The 23,780-nt window shown below is 56.7% G+C and overlaps 2 protein-coding genes across 5 annotated transcripts in view; both read left to right on the top strand.

The window, feature by feature from the left end:
* CABIN1 (calcineurin binding protein 1) overlaps positions 1-3,370 on the top strand; it is a 135,636-nt gene extending 132,266 nt beyond the window's left edge. For all 3 annotated transcript variants that reach the window (XM_077160200.1, XM_077160198.1, XM_077160199.1), the window contains exons 35-37: positions 1,008-1,172; positions 1,884-2,059; positions 2,901-3,370. In XM_077160200.1, the coding sequence (XP_077016315.1) occupies positions 1,008-1,172; positions 1,884-2,059; positions 2,901-3,044 (485 nt within the window). In that variant the 3' untranslated portion in view covers positions 3,045-3,370. The remainder of the gene's footprint in view (positions 1-1,007; positions 1,173-1,883; positions 2,060-2,900) is intronic.
* Positions 3,371-5,504: 2,134 nt separating this feature from the next.
* On the top strand, positions 5,505-21,856 carry SUSD2 (sushi domain containing 2). 2 transcript variants are annotated; one of them, XM_077160196.1, is made up of 15 exons: positions 5,505-5,604; positions 6,623-6,830; positions 6,984-7,135; positions 7,509-7,676; positions 7,974-8,148; positions 8,237-8,438; positions 8,589-8,674; positions 8,782-9,050; positions 9,207-9,350; positions 9,481-9,636; positions 9,804-10,052; positions 10,151-10,423; positions 10,528-10,704; positions 10,798-10,900; positions 21,209-21,856. In XM_077160196.1, exons 1-15 carry the CDS (start codon positions 5,532-5,534, stop codon positions 21,276-21,278), a joined length of 2,505 nt encoding a protein of 834 aa, XP_077016311.1. In that variant the 5' UTR covers positions 5,505-5,531; the 3' UTR covers positions 21,279-21,856. The 2 variants fall into 2 exon arrangements, with proteins under 2 accessions (XP_077016311.1, XP_077016312.1); XM_077160197.1 differs by lacking the exon at positions 21,209-21,856 and adding an exon at positions 11,022-14,977.
* Positions 21,857-23,780: the final 1,924 nt, after the last annotated feature.

The following is a 23,780-nucleotide window of genomic DNA, read 5'->3' as shown; positions in this document are numbered from 1 at the left end:
CCGGGGCTCTGTACATTAGGGCTCAGTCCCCTGGGCTCTGTGCACTGGGCTCTGTCCCCTGGGCTCTGTGCATTAGGGCTCTGTCCCCTGGGCTTTGTGCATTAGGGTTCTGTCCCCTGGGCTCTGTCCACTGGGGCTCTGTTCCCTGGGCTCTGTGCTTGATGCACAGCCGCTGCATTTGCAGCTGCTGGAGAAGAGCCAGACACTGACATGAGTCACCAGCTCCCCCACTTCACGGATACCAGGGGCCCTGGGAAAGGCTTGAAGGCAGGAAGGCCTCAGCAGGAGGGGCTTAGGGAGGGAGTGCTGATCCCATTTGAGGCCGAGGAGCCAGGGAAAGCTCGGGCAAGGGCAGAGCCCTTTGGGGGCCTGGACTGTGTGAGGCGGGGAGCAGGGACAGGTGCCCGATGGCACAGGACAGTAACATGGCTCTGGCTCCCCCTTCCTGCAGATAGGACCCGGCCACCGGTGAGGCAGGGAACCCAGATGGTCCTGTGAGGGCAACCTCTGTCCATCCTGCAGCCCTGGGCCTTCCCAGGGACACTGGCCAAGGACCGCCTAGCAGTGAGGCTGGAGCACTGGAGGGCCCCCCAGGGGTGGGGGCTTGGGGTGCTGGAGCCAGGGCAGAGGCAGGGCCCAGAGGAGGCCTCAGCCTCAGCCTGGCCTGGGCATGGCTGAGGTTCCTGGCAGGGGAAGGCGGAGCCAGGCACAGCTCCAGCCTGCTTTTCTGCCCACTTGGGCTTGGTTGGTGCATTTGGCCTTTGGTCACGATGGGTACAGACATGCCGTGAGCCCCCTTCGACAGCCATGTGTTCCCTCCATGGAGGGGGGGGCCAGGATCTGTCCCCACTGTCCCCTGGGGTCACCCTGTCCGGCCCACTCGTGAGGCTCTCTATGGGGTGTCTGCTGGACTCAGCCCTGTCAGGGCCCACACTCCCCCCGGGTGCCAGGAGCACGGCACACAGGGCCCCAGATGGTCACCCCCAGCTGGCCCCCATGTCCCACAGAAGGGGAGGAGCTGGCAGAGGTGGCAGAGGGCACCGGCCCCACACCCCAGGAGCCCCAGCGCAACCAGCCCCCCAAGATGATGCCCGCGGCCTCCCCAGCTGAGCTGCCCTGCTGGCCCTTGGAAGCCCCCACCCGGCCAGGTGCAGAGCCAACCTGCAGCCAGGGTAAGCTGGGAGAGAGGGCATCGGGGGCCCCGGGCCCGGCAGACAGAGCCTGCAGGGGGGCCCTGGGAGGGGAGTGGGCTGCAGAGGCCAGGGCCTTGGGTAGCCTCAGGGGGCTGGGAGCACGTGTCCCTTCTCTCCTAACAAAATGGGCTGTGGGGTGCCCCAAGGAAGCTGCTCCACTGGGGGAGCAAGCACGGATGGGAGGGTTTGCTCACGGGGTCCATGTCCATGCAAGCATGCATGGACATGGACCCCGTGAGCAAACCCTCCCATCCGTGCTGGGGGGGGGCCACGTCAGCACCCAAGGACCCATGTCAGCTCAAGGCTCTATGTCCTGGCTGTCCCCTGCAGCTCCCCACCCACCCCAGCCACAGGCATAAACGCCCCAGGCTCCAGGCCCAGCAGGGAGGAATGCAGAGAGTGGCCAGGGCCAGCCCTCCCCAGCTCACAGGGAGCCCAGAGGTGCTGGGAGGGACAAGAGGCCGCAGTCAGCCCCAGGCTACACCCTAACCCAGGGGGCCTCCCTGTGGTGCCGCCCCCAGCCGAGAGTCCTAGAGCAGCTGCACGGTGCAAGGTCCCCGGGGGTCCCCCGTGAGACCTGGGGTGGGGGGGTGGGGGACAGCACAGGGGCTGAGGGCCAAGGAGGAGGCTGCAGGGAGGGTGGTGGGCCGGGGGTCCGTGCAGGAGGTTCAGTCCGTGCATTGCCCTCAGCCTGCAGCCCCAAGGCCCCCGGCAGGGCCAAGGCGCGCCCCCCGCCCAGCGTACCGAAGCTGCTCATCCCCTCCGCCGCCACCAAGTTCCCCCCCGAGATCACCGTCACCCCGCCCACCCCCACCCTGCTCTCCCCCAAAGGCAGCGTCTCGGAGGAGACCAAGCAGAAGCTGAAGGTACCGCGAGCTGTGGGCGGGGGGCCAGGGGGCTACAGAGGCCCACGGAGGGGCCTGGGGGCAACAGGGGGCAATGATGGGGGTGCTGGGGAGTACAGGGGGGCAACGGGGCAATGGTGGGGGTCTAGGGGTGATGAAAGGTATAGAGGTCAACGGTGGGGGTGCCGAGGGCTGCAGGGGGCAATGGTGGGGATGCTGGGGGTGCCAAGGGCTGTAGGGGGCAAGGTGGGGGAGCTGGGGGTGCCAAGGGCTGCAGGGGGCAATGGTGGGGGTCTAGGGGTGATGAAAGGTATAGAGGTCAATGGTGGGGGTGCCGAGGGCTGCAGGGGGCAATGGTATGGGTGCTGGGGGTACTAAGGCCTGCAGGGGTCAACGGTGGAGGAGCTGGGAGTGCCAAGGGCTGCAGGGGGCAACGGTGGGGGAGCAGCCAGCGGTCGGGGAGCGGGGGGTGCTAAGGGCTGCAGGGGGCAATGGTGGGGATGCTGGGGGTGCCAAGGGCTGTAGGGGGCAATGGTGGGGGAGCTGGGGGTGCCAAGGGCTGCAGGGGGCAATGGTGGGGGAGCTGGGGGTGCCAAGGGCTGCAGGGGGCAATGGTGGGGGAGCAGCCAGCGGTCGGGGAGCGGGGGGTGCTAAGGGCTGCAGGGGGCAATGGTGGGGGAGCTAGGGGTGCCAAGGGCTGCAGGGGGTAGCGTGGGGGGGCTGGGGGCTATGGGAGTCCAGAGATGCTGAGAGGGACTGGGGGCTCTAGGGCAGGGGTTGTGGGCAGAGCCTGGGAAGGCCCTGTTGAGGGGCGGGGGCACAAGAGGATGCGAGCCTGTGACGGGCTGCCCCTTCCGCGCAGTCGGCCATCCTGTCCGCGCAGTCGGCCGCCAATGTGAGGAAGGAGAGCCTGTGCCAGCCAGCCCTGGAGGTCCTGGAAACGTCCAGCCAGGAGTCGTCGCTGGAGAGCGAGACGGACGAGGACGAGGATTACATGGATATCTGAGCCCGGCAGCACCTCCCACCCCCCACCCCCCCTCCCCGGCCTGGGCCACAGCCCCGTCCCCGCCCCTGGGGTCCCCATCCCCACGCGGCGGTCCCCTGCCCACCTGGGTCAGGGGCAGGTGGCCGGGACAGGGGCCTCACCAGCCCTCCCCGGGGGGAGCAGCTGTCCGGCGTGTGACCGCGGGTTGGTGGGGACAGCGAGCAGAGCTGGCCTCCTTTTCTACGTGAGAACTTTGTAAACCTGCCCGCACCCAGCCCCGGGGGCTGGGATTTCCAGCCCTCGCCCTTTTTTGTTGTTGTTGTTTTTCTAATAAAGATGGAACAGTTGTCACTGTCTCTCTGCACGGTCCTGGTGTGAGGAAGGCAGCCCTGCAGGACGGGGCACACCTGGGGAGGGTGTGCAAGGAGTAACCCTGGGTGTGGCTGAGCTGGGCCTGGAGGCAGCAAGCAGGTGTGGCTCGGCTGCGGGTCCCGAGAGGTGGAGCTGGTCCGGAAGGGCAGAGTGGGGAGCGGTGAGGTCCAGCTGGGGGGCTGGGGGGGGGCAGGGGGCACTCACCTCACCCCTCTACTATCCTCTCTAGGCCCTGAGATAGTCGCAGGGCTCCCAGCCAAACAGATGTGCAGGGTCCCTGCCTCAGAAGTTACTGAGGGTTTAAGACCATGCTCTGCCTAAGGCCACAAAGCCCCGGGGCGCTGGTCCCCACTGAACTGTTCCAGGGGCCCAAATGGCCCACCTCCCACTCCTTATGACAGCCCCCCACCTCCTGGCAGCCCAGGGCCTCCCCCAGAACGGGCTCTCTGCCCAGGGTGGAGAGTGTGACCCCATACATGCATCCATGGGGGGCATGGGGCTGGTAGGGGGCTCTGCCCCGGAACCGCAGCCGGTGGGACCCGGTGGCTGACACTGCTCCCCACGTTGGGGCCTGGGGGCGGGTCCAGGGAGCCAGCATGGATGGCGCCTGGGGGCTGGACACCCCTGGAACAGAAGCTCCAGGCTGCAGACCCACTGACCCCCTCCCTCCTTTCTCATCCACGTAGCCAGAGGATCCCGGCTGGAAACTGTAGCGGCCTCACTCCCTTCAGGGCCACAGGCCCTCCCTGCCTGCAGACTCTGGTAAACTCTCCCTGGCGACCTCCCCATGCCCTCCAGTCCCCCCACCCCAAGAGAGTTTCAGCTCCCTCCCTGGGCCTGGATCTTTGCCAGGGACAAGAAACAGGACCCCCAGCCTGGGGCCTAGTGCCTCCCTGGCTCAACTCTTCCCTAGTGCCCACCCCAGGCCCCACCTGCAGAGGTGCCCAGCAACCCCGGGAGCCAAGGCCCTGAGAAGCTGGGGGCCTTACGGGGACCCTTTATATCTCTGTGCAGAGCTGCCCTGGGGGCGGATTTGTGACCCAGGGTCCCTGCTTGCCCCAGCAGGCCCCCTTTGGCACCTCCTGCAGGAAATGACCTCTGAGCACCCCAACACCTGCCCTGGCCCCAGGGGAGGCCCACCTGGCAAGAGGGTCAGTGCCAGGGACAGCGGGTGGCCTGGGACCCTGAGCTAAGCCACAGGAAGGGGCCCTTGATGACACCAGCCTGTAGCACTGCCAGGCAGATGTGCATTTCCCCTTGGGACACCTTGTAAAGCTGAGACGGGGAGGACCAGCGGCCTGCCGGGCACACAGCCCAAGGTGGCAGGGCCCCAGGGCACCTATCTCCAGCCCCTCACTGCCCGCCCTGGCTGAGTCTCAGTTTCCCCATTCACCAAGTGGGCAGGGAGGTGACACTGAAGATGATACCAAATCCAGAAAGGACTGGGCAGGGCAGGTGTGGCCAGCACCCCAGCCGGGAAGGAGCTGCCTCTGGAACCCCAGCCTGGCCCTGCTGCCATGTGGCACTTGCCCGGGTCCCGGCGGGGGTAGGCCACCCTCACCCTCTTGCTCCCTGTGCACCTAAGGGGGTCCCCTGTTCCCCCAGCTCCTTCCCGTCCCCACGAGAGGGGAGACACACACGCACACACGCACAGGCGCTAGACAGGAATCTACTCGCCCCCTGCCCTCTGCTGGGCTGTGTATGTGTGTGTATGGGAGGTGAACAGGGGGTGGGAATCAGGAGCCCCTCCTGGCCCAGGGCCGGAGAAGTGAGGCCACCAGGCAGGGCCTGGAATCTTCCCTGGCAAGACCAGCCTCTCCTCCTGACTGCGCATCCCTGCAGTGCCTGGCGGGCGGTGCCACGGCTCCTGCAGCCCGTGCCAAAGGTCCCCAGAGCGTGCACCCCTGCCCCTCCCTGGGGTGGGGAGGGGGTCCCCAGGCCGAGGTCCGGCCCCCTCCCCCACGCCCCAGGCCTGCGGGCTTGGAATGTGCTAATGGCGCAGGGCAGGTACCTGTGGACTTTGAGAGGGGCTGGGGGGCGGAGCCTGGGCGGGAAGGGGCGGGGCCTGAGCGAGGCTTAAGTGGGAGCGGCCCAGGGCGGCCCCCCAGCCTCAGGCGGCGCACGGCAGACCGCACCATGGAGCTGCTACAGCCGCTGCTGCTAATGCTCTTAGCGGCGGCCCCCGGCTGCGGCCCCCGGCCTGCAGCAGGTAAGCCCCCCACCCACCCTCTGTCCGTTCCCCCGCCGCGGCGCCCCTGTGTCTGTCTGTCTGTAGCTGGAGCTAAGTTGGGGCAGACGCTACTCGGGGCTCCACAGCCCAGCTTGGGAAGAAGGTCCTGGAAACTAGATTCTGGGGGGCCCTCAACGGAGGTGGGTGGCAGGCTCCGGGTGGGGGACACCCCTCACCTGCACCCCGAGCCCCAGGCAGGGTGTGATCACAGGCGGGGAAGCCCCCACCCCCATCCCAGCCCACCCAGGAGCAGCCTGCTGCCTCGGCTGGGCCCAAGCGCTTCAGCTCCCGTTGGAGTGAAGGCAGGCACCCCGAGACCCCCGGCCCACCCCACCTCCCACATCTCATGGCAGCGCCAAACCCCTCTCCCCCCGGCCCTTATTTCACTTACTGGTATCACTCAGTGGTCACTGCCCCCTCCTCCAGCTTCTCCCTCTCCCCAGAGCCATCCCCACCCGGTCAATAAATATTTAGCATCACTCTTAAGTGCCAAGCCTACTACTTGACAAAAGGGGGGCCCTGGGCCTTTTCTGGCCGCTTTGGGCTGCAGCCTCTGCCCTTGGATGACCTCCCGGCAGCTTGAGGAGGTGGGGACCTGCCCTCAGGAGGCACCGCCCATCCACCTCCCCCACCCCAAAAGGCAGGGCGTGCCCCTCACCTCCGTGCTGGGTGCTGGGTGCAGCGCTCTTGTGCAGGGAGAGTTAGGGGCTGGGGGCCCCAAGGGGACTCTCAGTGGCCACTCCCCTGCACCCAGCCTGGGACGGCAGGTCCCCCCAGACCCCAGGGATTTAGGGACTTGGTGGCGGAAGGTCAGCCCTGCCGGGGTAAAGGGGGCGGAGCTTGTGATGCTTCACAGCTGGGCTTCTGGAAGCATTTCCCTCTGTCACCCTGGGCCTGGCACTTTCCCAGCCTCACCCCCGGGGGGGGCCATCCTCCCCCCCAAAGGAGACACGGGAGCACCCCAGGCCTTCCGCCTTTCCCCCCTCACACCCCGCAGGGGCCCAGGAGAGCTGCACCCTACGCTGCGGGGACACGAGTGGGCCCTGCTCCTGCCACCCGACCTGCTCGGGCCTGGGCACATGCTGCCGGGACTTCCGCGACTTCTGCGTGGAGATCTCACCCTACTCGGGCTCGGTGATGGGTGGTGAGGACTTCGTGGTGCAGCATCTGCGCTGGGCGGGGGCCCCCGACAGCGTCGTGTGCAGGTGGGCGCCCCCCCCCAACTCCCTACCCTGGGCGCCGGGATGGGGTTGGGGGTGTGGCGGCTCTGCCCCGCGGCCAGAGGCTCACCTGCCCTGCCCACGTGGCGGGGACCTCCCTCCCGGTCACTGCTGTCCCTCCCCTGCCCCGCACCCCAGGTTCAAGGAGAGCGTCCAGACCCGGGGCCACGTGGACAGCTTCGGCCGCGTGCACTGCGTGTCACCCCTGCTCTACGAGAGCGGCCGCATCCCCTTCACGCTCTCCCTGGATGGTGGCCGCTCCTTCCTGCGGGCGGGCACCTGGCTGGCCGGTGAGCCCGCGGCCCACCCCCGTGGCCCCCGAGGCCCGGGACTTTCCCCAGCTGCTCCCCCGCCCTGCCTGCCACTCTGGCTCAACCAGTCTCTGGGGCCCCGCCCAACCCAGTGCACACCCCACGGGGTGGGGGTTCCCCTCCGCTCGTCTCCCCACCCTGCCCACCCTGGCATCCAGCCCAGAGTCCCAGCGTGGAGAGTGTGGAGGCGTCCAGGAGGTCCCCCACGGCGGGGAGTGTCAGGTGGAAGCCAGGTGTCTCCCAGCCTCAGTTTCCCTTTTGTTATGAGGGTCTGGGGGAGATGCCTGTGGTTGCTGCAACGCTGGGTCCCTGTGGGCCGCCCCCCACAGCCTTCACCTGCCCCCCCCCACAGTGCACCCCAGCAAAGTGTCACAGGCGGGGAAGTGCCAGCTGCAGAATGAGACACGCTGGCAGTACTACGGCACCACGGGCACCACGGGCAACCTCACCGTGACCTGGCGGGTAGGGGCCCTGCCCAGCCCCTCTGTCACCATTGAGCTGTGGGGCTACGAGGAGACAGGTGAGGCCTGGGGCGCCGGGGCCACCCCAAAGTTTGGACTTGGCGAGACGAGGTAGAGGGGATTCCAGGCTGGGGCAGGGGCGGCAGGCTGTGCTTTGGGGGCCCGGCTGGGAGCAGGGAGGAGGCCTGGCCTGGGACCCTGAGGTGTAGGTTGGGGGGGGAGCAGCAGGAGTCCCCGCTGGCATGGTGGGCCCATCCATCTGTCCGTCCATCTGCTTGGAGCACCTGTCCTCAGGGGATGGGGGTGGGGGTGCCTCCGGAGGTCCCGGGACTGACGGAGGCCACCTGTGCTCTCAGGGAAGCCGTACTCCAGGGAATGGGCGGCCAAATGGAAGTACCTGTACCCTCTGGCCACAAACATCTCCAACTCGGGCCTCTTCACCTTCACCCCAAAACCTGCCCCTCCCAACTTCCAGAGCTGGGAAGTGGGGGCGCTCCGGATCGTCAGCGGCAGACATCAGGCTGGGGAAAAGTAGGGGCACCGGGCCAGGGCATGGCGGAGGAGGGGGGCCCGGGCTGGGGGAGGGGGTCTGGCGCTGAGCCCCGCCTGTCCCCCGCAGGGACGTGCAGGCTCTCTGGAGCAACGAGCACGCGCTGGCCTGGCACCTGGGCGAGAACTTCTGGGGCGACCCGGTGGGGTGGGCCCGTGCACAGTGCCAGGCCTGGGAGACCCTGGAAGACCAGCTGCCCGACTTCCTGGGAGAGCTCCCCGATTGCCCCTGCACCCTGGCCCAGGCCCGGGCTGACTCCGGGCGCTTCTTTGTGAGCCCCCTTCCACGCCCTCCCAGCCCCCGGCCACCACGGTCACTGGGACAGCGCAAGGGGCGGCGGGGGTGGGAGGTGGTCGGTGGCGGCCGGAGGCTGGGCTGGGGCGGGGATGGATGGGTGACCCCACGGCTGGGCCCTCTGCAGGTGGACTACGGCTGTGACATGGAGCAGGGCAGCGTCTGCACCTACCACCCAGGCGCCGTGCACTGCGTGCGCTCCGTGCAGGCCAGGTGAGCCCCTGGACAGCAGGGGAGCGGGGGCGGGGGAGCCCCAGGGCATGGGGGTGGGGAGGGCTGCACCACCACCCCCATGGTCCCTGACCCCGTCCGTTCCCCAGTCCCCACTACGCCTCGGGCCAGCAGTGCTGCTATACGGCGGCCGGCATGCAGCTGCTCACAGCCGACTCGGACGGCGGCAGCACCCCGGACCGCGGGCACGACTGGGGCGCGCCCCCCTACCTGGTGCCCCCCCGCGTGCCCGGCCTCTCCCACTGGGTGTATGACGTCATCAGCTTCTACCACTGTTGTCTGTGGGCGCCTGAGTGTCCCCGCTACATGCGCAGGCGGCCCTCCAGCGACTGCCGCACTTACCGGCCCCCGCGCCTCGGTGGGTGATGGGGGGTACGGGGTGGAGGGGACCCTGCCTGCCCTGCCGGTCCCCCCCCCGCCCCCGCTGCGGGTCGGCCTCCCCTGCAGACTCCCATTCCCAGCCGAGTCCCCTGTCCTGTCCCAGCTGACGCCCCTCCGCCCGCTGTCCCTCCAGCCTCTGTCTTCGGGGACCCCCACTTCGTCACTTTTGACGGCGTCACCTACTCCTTCAATGGGCGCGGCGAGTACGTGCTGCTGGAGGCGGCACCCACAAACCTCAGCGTCCAGGCGCGGGCCGAGCCGGGCACCATGCCCAATGGTGAGGAGGACCGGGCACTGGGAAGGGACCCCCCCCAAGACTCGGGGTGCAGGGGGCTGCCCCAGTGGTTCTGGCATCTGTGGGGCTGGGCTGCTGGAGCCAAGCCAAGCCCACGTCTGCCCTACTCCAGGTGCGCGGGCCCGCGGCACAGGGCTGACTGCAGTGGCAGTCCAGGAGAGCAAGTCAGACGTGGTGGAGGTGCGTCTGGCCGGCACCGGGGGGCTGCAGGTGCTGCTGAACCAAGAGGTTCTCAGCTTCGCAGAGCAGAGGTGGATGGACCTGAAGGGTGAGTGGGCCAGTGGGGTGGGGGGCACAGGTGCTCGTTGCCTGTGTCCCCGGCCACCCTTCTGCAGGGATGGTGATCAGATGCAATGATTCCTATCAGCGGAGTCCCAGGTTGCCCCCTGCCCACAGAGGGCCACCCTGACCCCAGGCTCTTCGTCGGCGACCCAGGCATGTTCCTGTCGGTGGCAGCTGAGCAAAACGTGACAATCATGCTGGCCTCAGGGGCCGGCCTGGAAGTCAGCGCCCAGGGCCCATCCCTGAGCGTGGCCGTCCTGCTGCCCGAGAAGTTCCTCACGCACACCCGCGGCCTCCTGGGAACACTCAACGGTGACCCCTCCGACGACTTCACTCTGCGCAATGGGCGGGTGTTGCCCGCCAACGCCAGTCCCCAGCAGCTGTTCGAGTTTGGGGCCGACTGTAAATGACGTGGGGGGTGGGGGTGAGGGGTTGGGGGGACTCCCCTGGGGAGAGACCCCCCCAACCTCACAGCCACCGGATGCCTGTCCCCTCCGCAGGGGCCGTGCCGAACACATCTTCCCTGCTCACCTACGACTCACGCTTCCTGCTCAACAACTTTCTGTTCCGGCCGAAGCACGACCCCACCTTCCAACCCCTGTTCCCTGGCGAGGCCGCCTTGGACGCCGGCCTGGAGGCTGAGGCCACCGCCCTTTGCGGGGACAACCCTTTCTGCATCTTCGATGTGGCGGCCACCGGGAGCCTCAGCACCGGCAACTCCACGCTGGCCGCGCACCGGCTGCACCAGCAGCGCGCAGCCAGCCTGCAGCCAGGTGAGCACGGGTGGCCAGAGACGGGGCGGGGAGGTGGGGGGAAGGGACCCCTCCCCCAGTACACCGCCCCCGCCAGCTCAGCCCGCCACCTGTCCCCTACGCAGTGGTCTCCTGCGGCTGGCTGGCCCCGCCCCTGCACGGGCACAAGGAAGGCACCACCTACCTGGCTGGCTCCACCGTGCACTTCGGCTGCGACAGTGGCTACAGCCTGGCCGGGCCGGGGGCCAGCACCTGCCAAGCCGACGGCACCTGGTCCGCACCCACCCCCGAGTGCCAGCCAGGTAAGGATGGCCTGCCCTTCCGGGTGCAAACCCCCCCACGCCCCCCCCCCCAGGGCCACTGCCCGTATTTCACGTCGGCAGCCCCCTCCCCAGGACGGAGCCAGGCGGTGCTGCTGAGTATCATCTTCGGAGGCCTGGCTGTGGTGGCCCTGGCTGCCCTCCTCTATGTCGTTCTGCGCCGCCAGAAGGGCTGCAGGTGAGGGGCCTGGCGGGGGGGGTGCGGGGCGGGAAGCAGTCAGGCCGGGGGGGCCCCACCCCACCCCACCCCGGGGCAGGGGCCCATCGCGCCCATTGCTTCAACACGTTCTCGGTTGCAGGGACTTCGTGTGGGGGCCGCAGGCGTGAGCCCGGGCCTGGGGGCCGCGGGAGCAGCAGCAGAGCCTCGGGGGCTCTCCCGGGGGCCACGGCACGGCACCCAGCCCCTTCATTCCTGCGCCCCCTAGATCAGTAGCCCCAGGACCTGGGGCCTGTGGTGCCCTCGGAAGCGAGACTGGCTCCCGAAGCCCATGCTAGAACCCTCCATTCCCTTGCAGCACGCAGGTCCCCGAGTCCCCCGGAACCATGGAGTTTTCCTATATGTATTGCGAGCCCAGACGTGGTCCTCGACCCACTACCTCAAACCCCAGTGTGTATACACCCTGCCCCCTGAATGCACGGGGGTCTGGCACCCCACCACGGGAGCCCCCTGGTGCTGAGCTGCCTTGGTTTCCCATCCCCAGCTGGCAGAGAGCAGGTGGCCCCGGTGGCGGTGGGATGGGCCTTGTGCTCCTCCTTCTTCTGAGGACTTTGTCAGGAAATAAATATCCTGCCTGTGCTGGGGGTGGGGGGAACACACACCCTGTGTGTCCCACGTGTTCGGGCTTCGTCGCAGTTCCACAGCTGCCCCGTGGGGTCACCCACCTCCTTCGTCCCCTCCCAGGTCAGCTGGGCTGCTGGGGAGCTTGGAAAACGGGGCCCTGACCTGCCGGACCCAGGCTGTCCCTGGTCCCTGGGTCCCAAGCTTGCGACCATCCCAAAGCCAGACTCCAGGTTGGGGTTCCCGGCCCGGGTGGCTCGTCCGGCAGTGCCCAAAGTGGCCACGCGAGGGCAGCAGAGTCTGCGCCCATCCCTGGGTCCTGTCCTGTCCCCACCACCCTGGGCGGGGGAGGAGCGGCAGCTGGGCCACCTGTCTCAGGGGTGGGGGTGGGGTCTCGATGAGGTGGTGTCCCTCACTCCAAGGGAACCCCGCTGTCCCTGGTCACCCAGCATGGAGTCCAGGCCTCCCTCAGCCTCGCCATGGACAGAGGCAGGGGGTTGGTGGGGCAAGGGCAGGTCCTCCTGGAGGGCTTCCTGAAGGAGGTAAGCAAGCCAAGCCTTAAAGGCAATGAAGGATGGGATGAGTGTGGGGGAACAGTGCCATGGGTGAGGACTGGGGGGTCTGCCTACAGGAGACCCTACAGGAGGGAACTGGAGTGGGTGCAGGAAGCCTCAGTGGGTGGCCTGTCACCATCCGTGTGCCCATGCTTCCCGCCCCACCCCAGGGCCTAGATTTCCCAGCACCCCTGGGCTTGTAAGCACTCGAGGCAGGGTGGGGCTGAGAGCCGCCCCTTGGCAGCTGGACAGGTACTTTCCTCTGCATATGAGGTAAGGCCAGGGCTCGCCTGCTGCAGACCTGGGTGCCCAGGGTGCCACTGGGCAAAGCCAGCCAGGGACACCTGTTAGTAGGTGAGGGTCAGGGCAGCCTGGGGTGGGGGCACCCAGCCTGGAAGCCCTGGACCTGGTGTAATCTGTCTGCCAGCACACGTGAGAGCAGGTACCCAGGGATGGGCCTCAGAGCTGCTTCTGGTCTGAGGTGTTCCAGGCACAGGAACAGCCTGTGCAAAGGCTCAGAGGAAGCAAGGCAGGGCAGTGGCAGGGAGCATGGGGGGGGGGGCATGGCAAACCAAGGCCCCTCCCCTGCCAGCCAGGGTATTGAGGCTTCAGCCTAGCAGCAAAGCACGGCCCACCCCAGATTCTCCCAGCCCTAAGCACTTCCCACCCCCCCAAAACAGGGTGACATCCCCTCGTCCCCAGGATGGGCCCATAGCTGCCCCGCCCCGCCCTTCCCCCAACCCCCAGGCAGAACGGGTGCACTGTCTGTGACCCAGCTCCCAGACAGTCCCGGTGCCAGGGACAGGCCAAGCTGGGAAGCCCCGGCACCTGCTAGGGTTACCCAGAAGTCGAGGGCATGGCTGGACCTGTGCGAACGCCCCAGCCCCCCCAAACCCACAACAGGGAGCCCCTGGAAAGTGCAGCTCCCAGAAGACAGGCAAGGTGGGGGCCTTGGCCTTGGGGAAAGGCATCTCCCCAGTCCCAGGGCTCGGAAGCTGGACAGCCGTGGGAGTTTGTGGGTGACTCACCTGGCACTGGAGATTGGACTCAGCCTCGAAGGCCAGTGGCCAAACGGCTGCCTTTTCCATCCTTTGTACCACTCGGGTTCCACGGGGGGCCGCAACTCCAGGGCACTGGAAGTCACAGAGACAGGGAGACTGGGGCTATGCAAGCCAGGACTCCCTGCTGCAGGCACCCCAGGATTCTCCTTCCAGTGGCCGGACGCGGCCAGGAGCAAGGGAGGCAAAGACTTGCCCTGGGCCCAGCTAGCTGGTTCCCTCCAGCCCCTGGTGGCCAAGTGCCTGTTGGGAGACCTCTGCCCTCCCAAAGAGTCTGGCTTGGAGCCACAGCAGGAGGTACTCCCAGAGCAAGAGGGGCCGTCCGTGCGGTGGGCCATCTGAGGGGAAATCAGGGAAGGCTTCCTGGAAGGGTTGCCTCCAGCCAAGTTGCAAAGGACGGAAGCCAGACAGGGAGGGGAGGTTGTGCAGAGGCAGGAGGTCCACTTCCAGCCTCCTGCAAGCCATTTCCACCTTTGGGACAACCTGGGTCCCCCCCCCCCCCAGCAGATTCCTGGCATAGAGCAGCACCCCACCCCCCCAACTCCCTTTACCAACCTGTTCACCCACCCAGGACTGCTGGGGAATAAGAAATCAACTCAAGGGGTGGGATATGGGACGTTTTGGGTGTTCTTTACGTTTATTTTTATTTTTTACTTTTTGGCATAATGAAAAATTCACAAGTCGACTGTGATGACAGTTGCACAGTCATGTAATGGTACTGTGAACCGCTGCTTGTATAATGTGGGTGGCTGTATGGTAGGTGAATATATACTACATCTTAATAAAATGGCATTAAAAAAAAAGAAAAGAAATAAATAGAATTGTGACCAAAACTGTATCTGGGACTCTCGAGGCCCAGGTATGAAAAAGAGCTTACATTTTCCCTTAGTGGTGATAAGTGCCATGTACCCATGGTTAGAAAAAATCCCAAGTGCACCCTTCTCCGAATGAGTCCCTGGGTGATGCAGCCCAGTCTCTCCTCCCTGTTGAAGCGCGGTTGTGCCACGTAAATAAGTCACACTTGCTGAGCTGTCACACAGCAAGGTGACGGAGGTCGAACAATACCTGCATTTTCCTCATGGTCCCCACGTCCTCAGCAGCTGCCAGGGGCCACCGTCTGATCTTCTCTGATAGGTGGAAAGTTCTGTGGCGACATGGTGACATGTCCCCCTTGGCCAGCTGAACGACATTCCCCACAGTTCCCTTTCCTGGGGTTTTCTGGTTGGGAAGACATCCAAGCAAGAGGTTTGTGGGAGATTCGAGAGGACGGAAGCAAGGCCGCACACCAGCAGTCAGGCTTTTCTGCTGACCCAGCTGCTTGGCAGGGGGCAGGGGCCGGACCAGTGGCTGGTCCACTTCCCTCCCTGCACCCACCTTCAGTGTCTCCCTGTCCCGCACCAGGTGTGTGGCCAAGCTCCGGGTCGAAGGGTCCTAGCTGCTGCGGGATTGCCTTGTCACCCTTGGCAACAAGCAGTGACACCCTGGGGGCCTCCAGCTCCCGCCCAGGGCAGGCTCCAGCCAGCACCCACTCTTCCCACTTCATATCCCTCTTTGCTTTCCGACTTCAGGCTCCGGCACCACTTGTTGAGAAACATCAGTCCTTTCCCACTGACATCTGTCACAGATCAGGGGACCCTTTCCTGTCCCATTGCCGGTTTGCTTGCCGTTCGTTTGCCTTACAGAGTGTCTTCATTGCCTTAGCCTGTTCTTAATGTCTGGAGGCGCCAGCCCTATGATGTGCTTCAAGGCGGCCTGTGGATAAACAGGGTGTGGTTCATCCATGCTGGGGGATATTATTCAGCCATAAAAAAGAATGGAATGCTGGAGCAATGAAACTTGAAGACATCATGTTGATGAAAGAAGCCACACACAAAAGGACAGATATTATATGAATGCACTTCAATGAAATAATTAGAATATGCAAATTCATAGGATCAGAAACTAGAATACAGTTTACCAGGGGCTGGGGTGGGTGTGGGGAATGGGAAAGTTGCATATTCCCATTATTTCCTGTAAGTAGAATTATATGGCAACTGTCCTTTTGTGTCTGGTTTAGTTCCCACAACATGATGTCTTCCCCAAGTTTCACCCATGCTCTTGGGTGCACCAGGACTTCGTTCCTTGTTATTCCATTGTACGTATGGACCACATGTTTAGCCCTTCATCTGTGGATGGATGCTTGGGCTGCACCCACCTTTTGGCAGTTGTGCATCATGCCACTCCGAGCATCCGTGTGCAAGCATCTGATCTGGTCCCTGCTCAATTCTTTGTGATAAATACCAAGAAGTGGGATTACCGGGTCACATGGCCAATCTATGTTTAACTTTCCGTGGAGCTGCCAAACTGCTTTGCACAGAAGCCCCCACCAGCAACATACAAGCATTCCTATTTTTAAACATCCTTCCAACACATTTTTTGTTGTTTTCTTTTTTTTTAACTTTTTAATTGTACAATATAACATATATACAAAGCAAAGAAAGAAAAAGCAATGTTCAACAAGTAGTTACAGGACAGATTCCAGAGTTCGTCATGGGCTACCGTGCCTTCCTCTCAGATTTTTCCTTCTAGCTGCTCCAGAACATTGGAGGCTAGAAGGAATAAATACTTTTTTATCATCACAATCAACTTTTTCCTGTGTGGAAAATAACATATATACAAAAAAGCATTAAATTCCAAAGAACAGCACACAATTAGTTGTAGAACAGATTTCAGAGTTTAGTATGAGTTACAATTCCATAATTTTTGGTTTTTACTTGTAGCTGCTCTAAGATAGTGGAGACTAAAAGAAATATCAATATAATGATCCAGCAATCACACTCATATCTTAAACCCTACCTTCTCTGTACAACTCCACTGTTCTAGTTTGCTAGCTGCTGGAATGCAATATACCAGAAACGGAATGGCTTTTAAAAGGGGAAATTTAATGAGTTGCTAGTTTACAGATCTAAGGCCAAGAAAATGTCCCAATTAAAACAAGTCTATAGAAATGTCCAATCAAAGGCATCTGGGGAAAGATACCTTGGTTCAAGAAGGCCGATGAAGTTCAGGGTTTCTCTCTCATCTGGAAAGGCACATGGCGAACGCAGTCAGGGCTTCTCTCTCGGCTGGAAGGGCACATGGCAGACACGGCATCATCTGCTAGCTTACTCTCCTGGCTTCTGGTTTCATGAAGCTCCCCGGGAGGCATTTCCCTTCTTCATCTCCAAAGGTCGCTGGCTGGTAGACTCTCTGCTTTGTAGTGTTGCAGCATTCTCTGCCCTCTCTGAGTCTCTCTGAATCTCTGAATGTTTCCTCTTTTATAGGACTTCAGAAACTAATCAAGACCCACTCAAATGGGTGGAGACATGTCATCCCCTAATCCAGTTTAATAACCATTCTTAACTAAATCTCATCAACCAGGGAGATGATCCCATCACAGTCCCAAATACACAGCATTGAATAGAGACTATTCTACCTTTAAGAAATGGGATCCATATTAAAACATGGCTTTTCTTAGGGGGCATACTTCCCTTCAAACCAGCACATCCACCATTACCTTTGATGTTTCTATCCCTCTCTTTAGGGGTATTTGGGCTATGCCCATTCTAACTTTCCATGTTGGAGGGGGCTGTCAGTAATATGGGATAAGGGGATGGAACTAGCTGATGTTCTAGAGAGGCTGGGCCCTCTGCATTTCAGGACTTATCTGGCCCAGGGACCTATCTGGAGGTTGTAGGTTTCTGGAAAGTTACGGTAGTGCATGGAACCCTTGTGGAATCTTATATATTGCCCTAGACTGAGCAGGAATGATTTGGTTTGGGGTTTGGCAAGTTATGATAGGAGCAGTGTCTAACTGAAGCTTGTATAAGAGCAACCTCCAGAGTAGCCTCTCCACTCTATTTGAACTCTCTCAGCCACTGATACCTTATTTGTTACACTTCTTTCCCCACTTTTGGTCAGGATGGGATTGTTGATCCCAGGGTGCCAGGGCCAGACTCATCCCTGGGGGTCATGTCCCATGCCACCAGAGTGACTTTCACCCCTGGATGTCATGTCCCATGAAGGGGTGAGGGACAATGATTTCCCTTGCAGAGTTGGGTTTAGAGAGAGTGAGGTCACATTTGAGCAACAACAGAGGTCCTCCCTCCAGAAGTAACTCTTGGGTAAACCTTTAGTTAGTCTAAAGTTCTTCACTACCTATATAAGCTTCACAAGAGCAAGTCTCAAGATCAAGGACTTGGCCTATTGATTTGGGTGTCCCTAAAATTTGGCACAGTATCAGGAAATTCCCTGATGGTAAGGTTTAATAGTTCCATGTTTTTTCTCCCATTCCTTAAGGTACTTTGCCAATACTTTTTAATATCTGCTTAATATATTCTAGGATGTATCCAGGCATTACAATAATCTATGCAGGATTCAAGGACCTCTTTCTTATTCTGGGCTCCCTGTGTTTCAATTGTTCAAATGAGCTATCCAGACAGGTTGAATTAGATTATGTGCTACAGAAAATTTAGGTTCTGGACAAAATAAACCTTTCTTCCTTTGGTCTCAAAGAGTGGATGAGGTTCTAAATTATAGAATGTCTTCCTTACCCCTGTGTTCTGAATTACCTTAATCCCGACCTGATCAGCTTCATTCTTATCTCTAAATACCAAGTTATACATATATAAAACAGCCTTTCAGAATCCAGAAATAATAATTACCACTCCAGACTAAATGTGTCTGTTATAAAAGCTTACAATCTAAGCCCCTGTTTTCTTATAAGCATTTCCTAAAGACTATACAATAATTGTTCTTTCATTTCTGGCTTTTTTTTTTAACTTTTTTTTTGTATAATATAATGTATATACAAAGCAAAGAAATAAAAAAACAATAGTTTTCAAAGCTCTCTTCAACAAGTGGTTACAGGACAGATCCCAGGGTTTGTCATGGGCTACCATACCATCCTCTCCTATTTTTCCTTCTAGCTGCTCCAGAATATAGGAGGCTAGAAGGCTTAAACACTTTTTTATCATCACAATCGACTTTTTTTCCCTTCTTTTTTAATGAGCCATAACATATATACAAAAAAAAGCTAGAAATTTCCAAGCACATCACCACAATTAGTTGTAGAACATATTTCAGACTTTGACATGGGTTACAATTTCACAACTTTAGGTTTTTACTTCTAGCTGCTCTAAAATACTGGAGACTAAAAGAGATATCAATTTAATGATTCAGCATTCATATTCATTTGTGAAGTCCTATCTTCTAGGTGTAATTCCACCATCACCTTTGATCTTTCCATACTTCTCTTTGGGATTGTTTGGGCTATGGCAATTCTTAATTTTTGATATTGGAAGGGTCTGTCACCAGTATGGGGTAGGGAGATGGAACCATCTGATGTTCTGGAGAGGCTGGCTAGGTGTCAGGACTTATCTGGACCAGGGACCCACCTGGAGGTTGTAGGTTTCTGGAAAGTTACTCTAGTGCCTGGAACCTTTGTGGACTCTTATATATTGCCCCTCGTTTCTGGCTTATTTTGCCTCACCAAATGTCCCACAGGTTCATTCACATCGATGCATCCCTCACGACTTCGTTCCTTTTTGCATCAGCACATTATCTAATCATATGTATGCACCATTGTTTTCCAGTCTCCTTCTCAGTGCATTCCTTAGGCATCATGTATAACCATTCTCATGGATGTGAAATGGTATCTCATTGTGGGTTTGATTTGCATATCCCTGATGACTAATGACGTTGAGCATCTTTTCATGAGCTCTCTGACCATTTGCATATCATCTTTGGAGAGACGTCTGTTCAACTCCTTTGCCCATTTTTTAATTGGGTTGTTTGTCTTTATATTGAGCTGCCTGCTGGAGTTTGATTACAATTGCATTGAATCTGTAGATGAACGTGGAAGAATTGACATCTCTACATGGTATCTAATCCATGAACATAGTATAACATTCCATTTCTTTAAATCTTCTTTACTTTCTCTCAATTGTATTTTGTGGTGTTCAGCGCAGAGGACTCCTGCACACATTTTGTTAGTTTTGTTAGTGGGTATGGGATGTGTTTTTTAAAATGCTATTATAAGTGATTTCTTTTCAAAAAGGTATTTTCTCTTTGTGACAGGTATCTAGAAATATAATTGGTTTTTGTATAATTTCTTGGATTTCAGTGACCTTGCTAAATTCACTTATCTCTAACAGTTTGTATGGTATATACTTGTATATACAGGTAGTGATAGTTTTATTTTTTTCTTTCCAACCCTAATACCTTTTATGTATTTTTCTCACTTTATTGGGATGGCTAAGGACTGCCCCTATTCTACTGAAAGTGAGTGATTCTTATGTTGGAACCTATCTCAAGAGGAAAGCTTTTTGCATTCTATCTTTAAGTAACACCCCTTATCAGATTAAGGATGTTTCCTTTTGTTTCTAGTTGCCAAGAGTTTGTTCTTAAATCATAAATGAATGTTGGGAAGTTTTTCTCAAATGTTTTTCTACAACTGGCCAATGATTTTTTCTTCTTTATTCTGTTACTGTAGTAAACTGCCTTGCTTGATTTTCTACTGTTCAACAACCTTGCATTCCTGGAAGAAACCCAAATTCATGGTGATGAGTTACATTTTTTTGTATATTTCTGGTTTTGGTTTGCTAATTTTTTCATATGTATTCTGTATTTTAAACCCTTATTGACTATTTGGTCTCCAAATATTTTCTCTCATCGAGTAGGTTATCTTTTCACTTTCGTCAAGTTCTTTGATACACAAAAGTTTTTAATTTTGATGAGCTCCCATTTATCTATGTTTTCTTTGGTTGCTGGTGCTTTGGATGTAAAATCTAAGAAACCATTGTCTAACACAAGGTCCTGAAGAGGCTTCCCTATGTTTTCTTCTAGGAGTTTTATAGTTTAAGTGTTTTGCATCCCTATTTGAATGATAATCACCCCATAGTTTACCTTCTTGAAGTTTCCTCATTTGGATTTGGTGTCAAGATTATTTTATGCTGGTCTCATAAAAGGATTTGGGCAATGTTCTGTCTTTTCTGTTCTTGAGAAGAGCTTGTGTAAGACTGGTATTTTTCCCCATCAGACTGGGAAGAATTCACTGAGTTATTTTCTCGTCATTGTGGGATCTCATTGTTATTTTAATTGGCAATGCTGATTCATTAATGAGGTTGAGCAACTTTATATGTTGTAACAGCTTTAGGCAATTCTCTTTCTGTGGACTCATGAGTCATATCTCTGGGCATATTTTAATGGGTACTTGGTCTTTAATAGTAAATATTTAAATATCAAGGAAGTAAGCCTTGCATCACATTGTGTTCTAGTTTGCTAGCTGCCGGAATGCAACACACCAGAGAAAGTTTGACTTTTGATAAAAGGGGATTTATTTTCTTAGTTCTTCACAGGAAAGACAGCTAACTTTCCATTGAGGTTCTTTCTTACGTGAGAAGGCACAGGGTGGTCTCTGCTGGCCTTCTCTCCAGGACTCTGGATTCCAACAACCTTCCCCGGGGTGAGTCCTTTCTGCATCTCCAAAGGCCTGGGCTGAGCTGCAAATGCTGAGATGAGGTATGCTGAGCTGCTTGGGCTGTGCTACGTTGAGCTCTCTCATTTAAGCACCAGCCAATTAAATCAAACATCATTCACTGCAGTAGGCATGCTTCCTAGCCGACTGCGGATGTAATCAGTGACAGATGAGGTTCACATACCATTGGCTCATGTCCACAGCAACAGAACTAGGTGTCTTCACCTGGCCAAGTTGACAAGTGAATCTAACTACCACATTATGTATTGAATGAAGCTAGTTTCCCTCAGGTTTTTCACTGGTCTTTTGAGAGACTTTTCCGCATGAAAAATTTTAATTCCTTTATGTATTCAAAATCACCATTTTTTTCTTGTATGGCTTCTTGGGGTTTTATCATGCCTTAAAAAAGATCTTCCCAATTCAACTTCCCCAAGTTGAATTCTTGATATTCTCACAAGCACTGTGTACAATCAAAGCTATAGGCTGAGCCCCCAATCTTGGGGTTTCTTCATATGAAACTTAACCCCACAAAGGATAGGTCAAGCCTACTTAAAATTTAGGCCTAAGAGTCACCTCCAAGAGAGCCTCTTTCGTTGCTCAGATGTGGCCTCTCTCTCCAGCCAACACAACAAGCAAACTCACCACCCTCCCCCTGTCTACGTGGGACATGACTCCCAGGGGTGTGGACCTTCCTGGCAACGTGGGACAGAAATCCTGGAATGAGCTGAGACTCAGCATCAGGGGATTGAGAAAACCTTCTCGACCAAAAGGGGGAAGAGCAAAATGAAGAGTGAAATTCTTATGCATTAAACAGCTATCACCTTATTAGTCAAGATGTAATGGAGAGGCTGCAGGAAACTGCCTGAAAATGTAGAGCTGTATTCCAGTAGCCATGTTTCTTGATGATGATTGTATAATGATATAGCTTTCACAGTGTGACTGTGTGATTGTGAAAACCTTGTACCTGATGCTCCTTTTATCTACCTTGTCAACAGACAAGTAGAACATATGGAATAATCAAAATAAATAATAGGGGGAATAAATGTTAAAATAAATTTAGTTTGAAATGCTAGTGATCAATGAAAGCGAGGGGTAAGAGATATGGTATGTATGATCTTTTTTTCCTGTTTTCGTTTTATTTCTTTTTCTGAATAGATGCAAATGTTCCAAGAAATGATCATGATGATGAATATGCAACTATGTGATGATATTGTGAATTACTGATTATATATGTAGAACAGAATGATCAAAATAGGAATGTTTGCATTTGGTGGTTTTTTTGGTATTAAAAAAATAAAATATAAAAATTATAAAAAAAAAAAAGACCTTCCCTGTCCTAAGACTATAAACAAAAAAAATTGCTTGTGTTTTCTTTTAGTTATTACATGGTTTCATGTCTTACTCTTAAATCTTTGATCTAACTGGAATTCATTTTGTGTAAAGAAAAAGGTAGGGATTCTGCTTTATTTATTTTCCCAGATGGCTCCCTGCGTGTTCCAGCAACACCTGAAACAATCCATCTTTTTCTTACTGATTTGAAGTGTTCCTTTAGTGTAGACAAAATTCCCAAATTGATGTGTATCTCTTTACGGACTGGGTATTGTGGATAATTGGTTTCTTAGGTTTATTCACACACTGGTGCTCCACTGCCTTGACAACTGCGTGTTTGCTATTTGTTTTAAAACCTGATGGGTTTGGGTTACTGAAAAAAAAAATCTTTTTTTCTTTAAACAAAGGCACCAATACAATTCAAGGGGACGTCTTTACAGTAAATGACCCTGGAGCAATTACATGGGATTATTTGTTGTTGTGCTTTTAACCTTTCATTTTGAAATTAATTCAAACTTACAAGGCAGTTGCACAAATAATGCAAAATCCGCAAAGAGAACTCCAACATTACCCGCCTCCAACTCTACCAACTTTTAACATATTGCCACATCTGCAGTTATCCTATCCATGCTTCCCTGGGGTGGGGGCAGAGATTGGGCAGAGCATGCTTGGGTCCAGGTGGGATGTGGGCAGGATGGGCATGTGCCAGTTTGAAAGGATGATTTTGTGCCCTAGAAAAGCCATGTGTCAGTACTGATCGGTCTCATGGGGGCAGCTGTTTCTTTTAATCCCTATTCAGTACTGTAGGTTGGAAACTTGATTAAGTTATCTCCACAGAGATGTGACCCCACCCATTCCAGGTGGGTCTTGATTACTTTACTGGGATCCCTTTAAAGAGGAAACATTTTGGAAAAAGCTTCAGAATCACGAGAGCCCACGCAGCCACCTCAGTGACCTTTGGAGATGAAGAAGGAAGACGCCCCCAGGGGAGCTTCATGAAACAAGAAGCCTGGAGAGAGAGCTAGCAGATGTCTCCACGTGCCTTTCCAGTTGAGAGAGAAACCCTGAACTTCATTTCCTCAGTGAAGACTTGCTTTAATTGGGATGTTTTCAGGGCCTTAGAACTGTGGACTTGCAACTTAATAAATCCCCCTTTTCAAAAGCCGTTCCAATTGTATATCATATTCCACCAGCTAGCAAATTAGAACAGCCCATATGGCTGGATCTTTGTGAGGGGAGAGGAGACCCAGAGAATGTGGAGAGAAGGCCACGTGATGATGACATCAAAACTCAAGGATCGCCAGAAACTTCCAGGAGCTGGGAAGAAGCAAGGAAGGATTCTGCCCCACAGATTTCCAGCGTCAAGCCTTGAGAACTGCGAGACAATCTGTTTAAGCCACATGCAGACCCCTCAATGGCAGCTCCAAGTCAAGCTCAGATCAGGCTCTTCCCCTGCCCAGACCTCTTTCCACCTCTGATCAGCTAAGGTAGGGCCCCCCAAATATGTCACGGTCCTTATCCCTGGAAAAAGTGAAATTGACCTCATATGGCAAAAAGGGTCTTTGCGGAAAGGGTCTTAACTGGGGCGATTTTCCTGGATTGCCCGGGTGAACCCCAAATGGCCACCACGTGTCCTTGTGAAAGTGAAGCAGAGGGAGATTTCACAGGCATAGCAGAGAGCACGTGCTCCAGGAGCCAGTGTGGCCCGGGGACCCCCTGTCTGTCCAGCCGTTTCCCCAGCCCAGCCCCTGACAAACCCATACACAGAGGTTTGGGGGTTCATGGCTCCAGGTTGGAGGTGCTCAACTGGGGGTGGTGGGAAGACTTGAGATCTTTTGGGTGTC

This window comes from Tamandua tetradactyla, chromosome 5 (genome assembly GCF_023851605.1).
Source record: "Tamandua tetradactyla isolate mTamTet1 chromosome 5, mTamTet1.pri, whole genome shotgun sequence".
Taxonomy (NCBI): domain Eukaryota; kingdom Metazoa; phylum Chordata; class Mammalia; order Pilosa; family Myrmecophagidae; genus Tamandua; species Tamandua tetradactyla.
This window is presented reverse-complemented; position numbering and strand designations above follow the sequence as displayed.

Excerpts from the sequence above, each read along its gene's own strand:
- SUSD2 (XM_077160196.1), top strand. The coding sequence starts at position 5,532 with ATGGAGCTGCTACAGCCGCTGCTGCTAATGCTCTTAGCGGCGGCCCCC. Across the intron at positions 9,051-9,206 it reads TTACCGGCCCCCGCGCCTCG|CCTCTGTCTTCGGGGACCCC; the intron begins GTGGGTGATGGG and ends CTGTCCCTCCAG. Across the intron at positions 10,705-10,797 it reads CACCCCCGAGTGCCAGCCAG|GACGGAGCCAGGCGGTGCTG; the intron begins GTAAGGATGGCC and ends CCCCCTCCCCAG.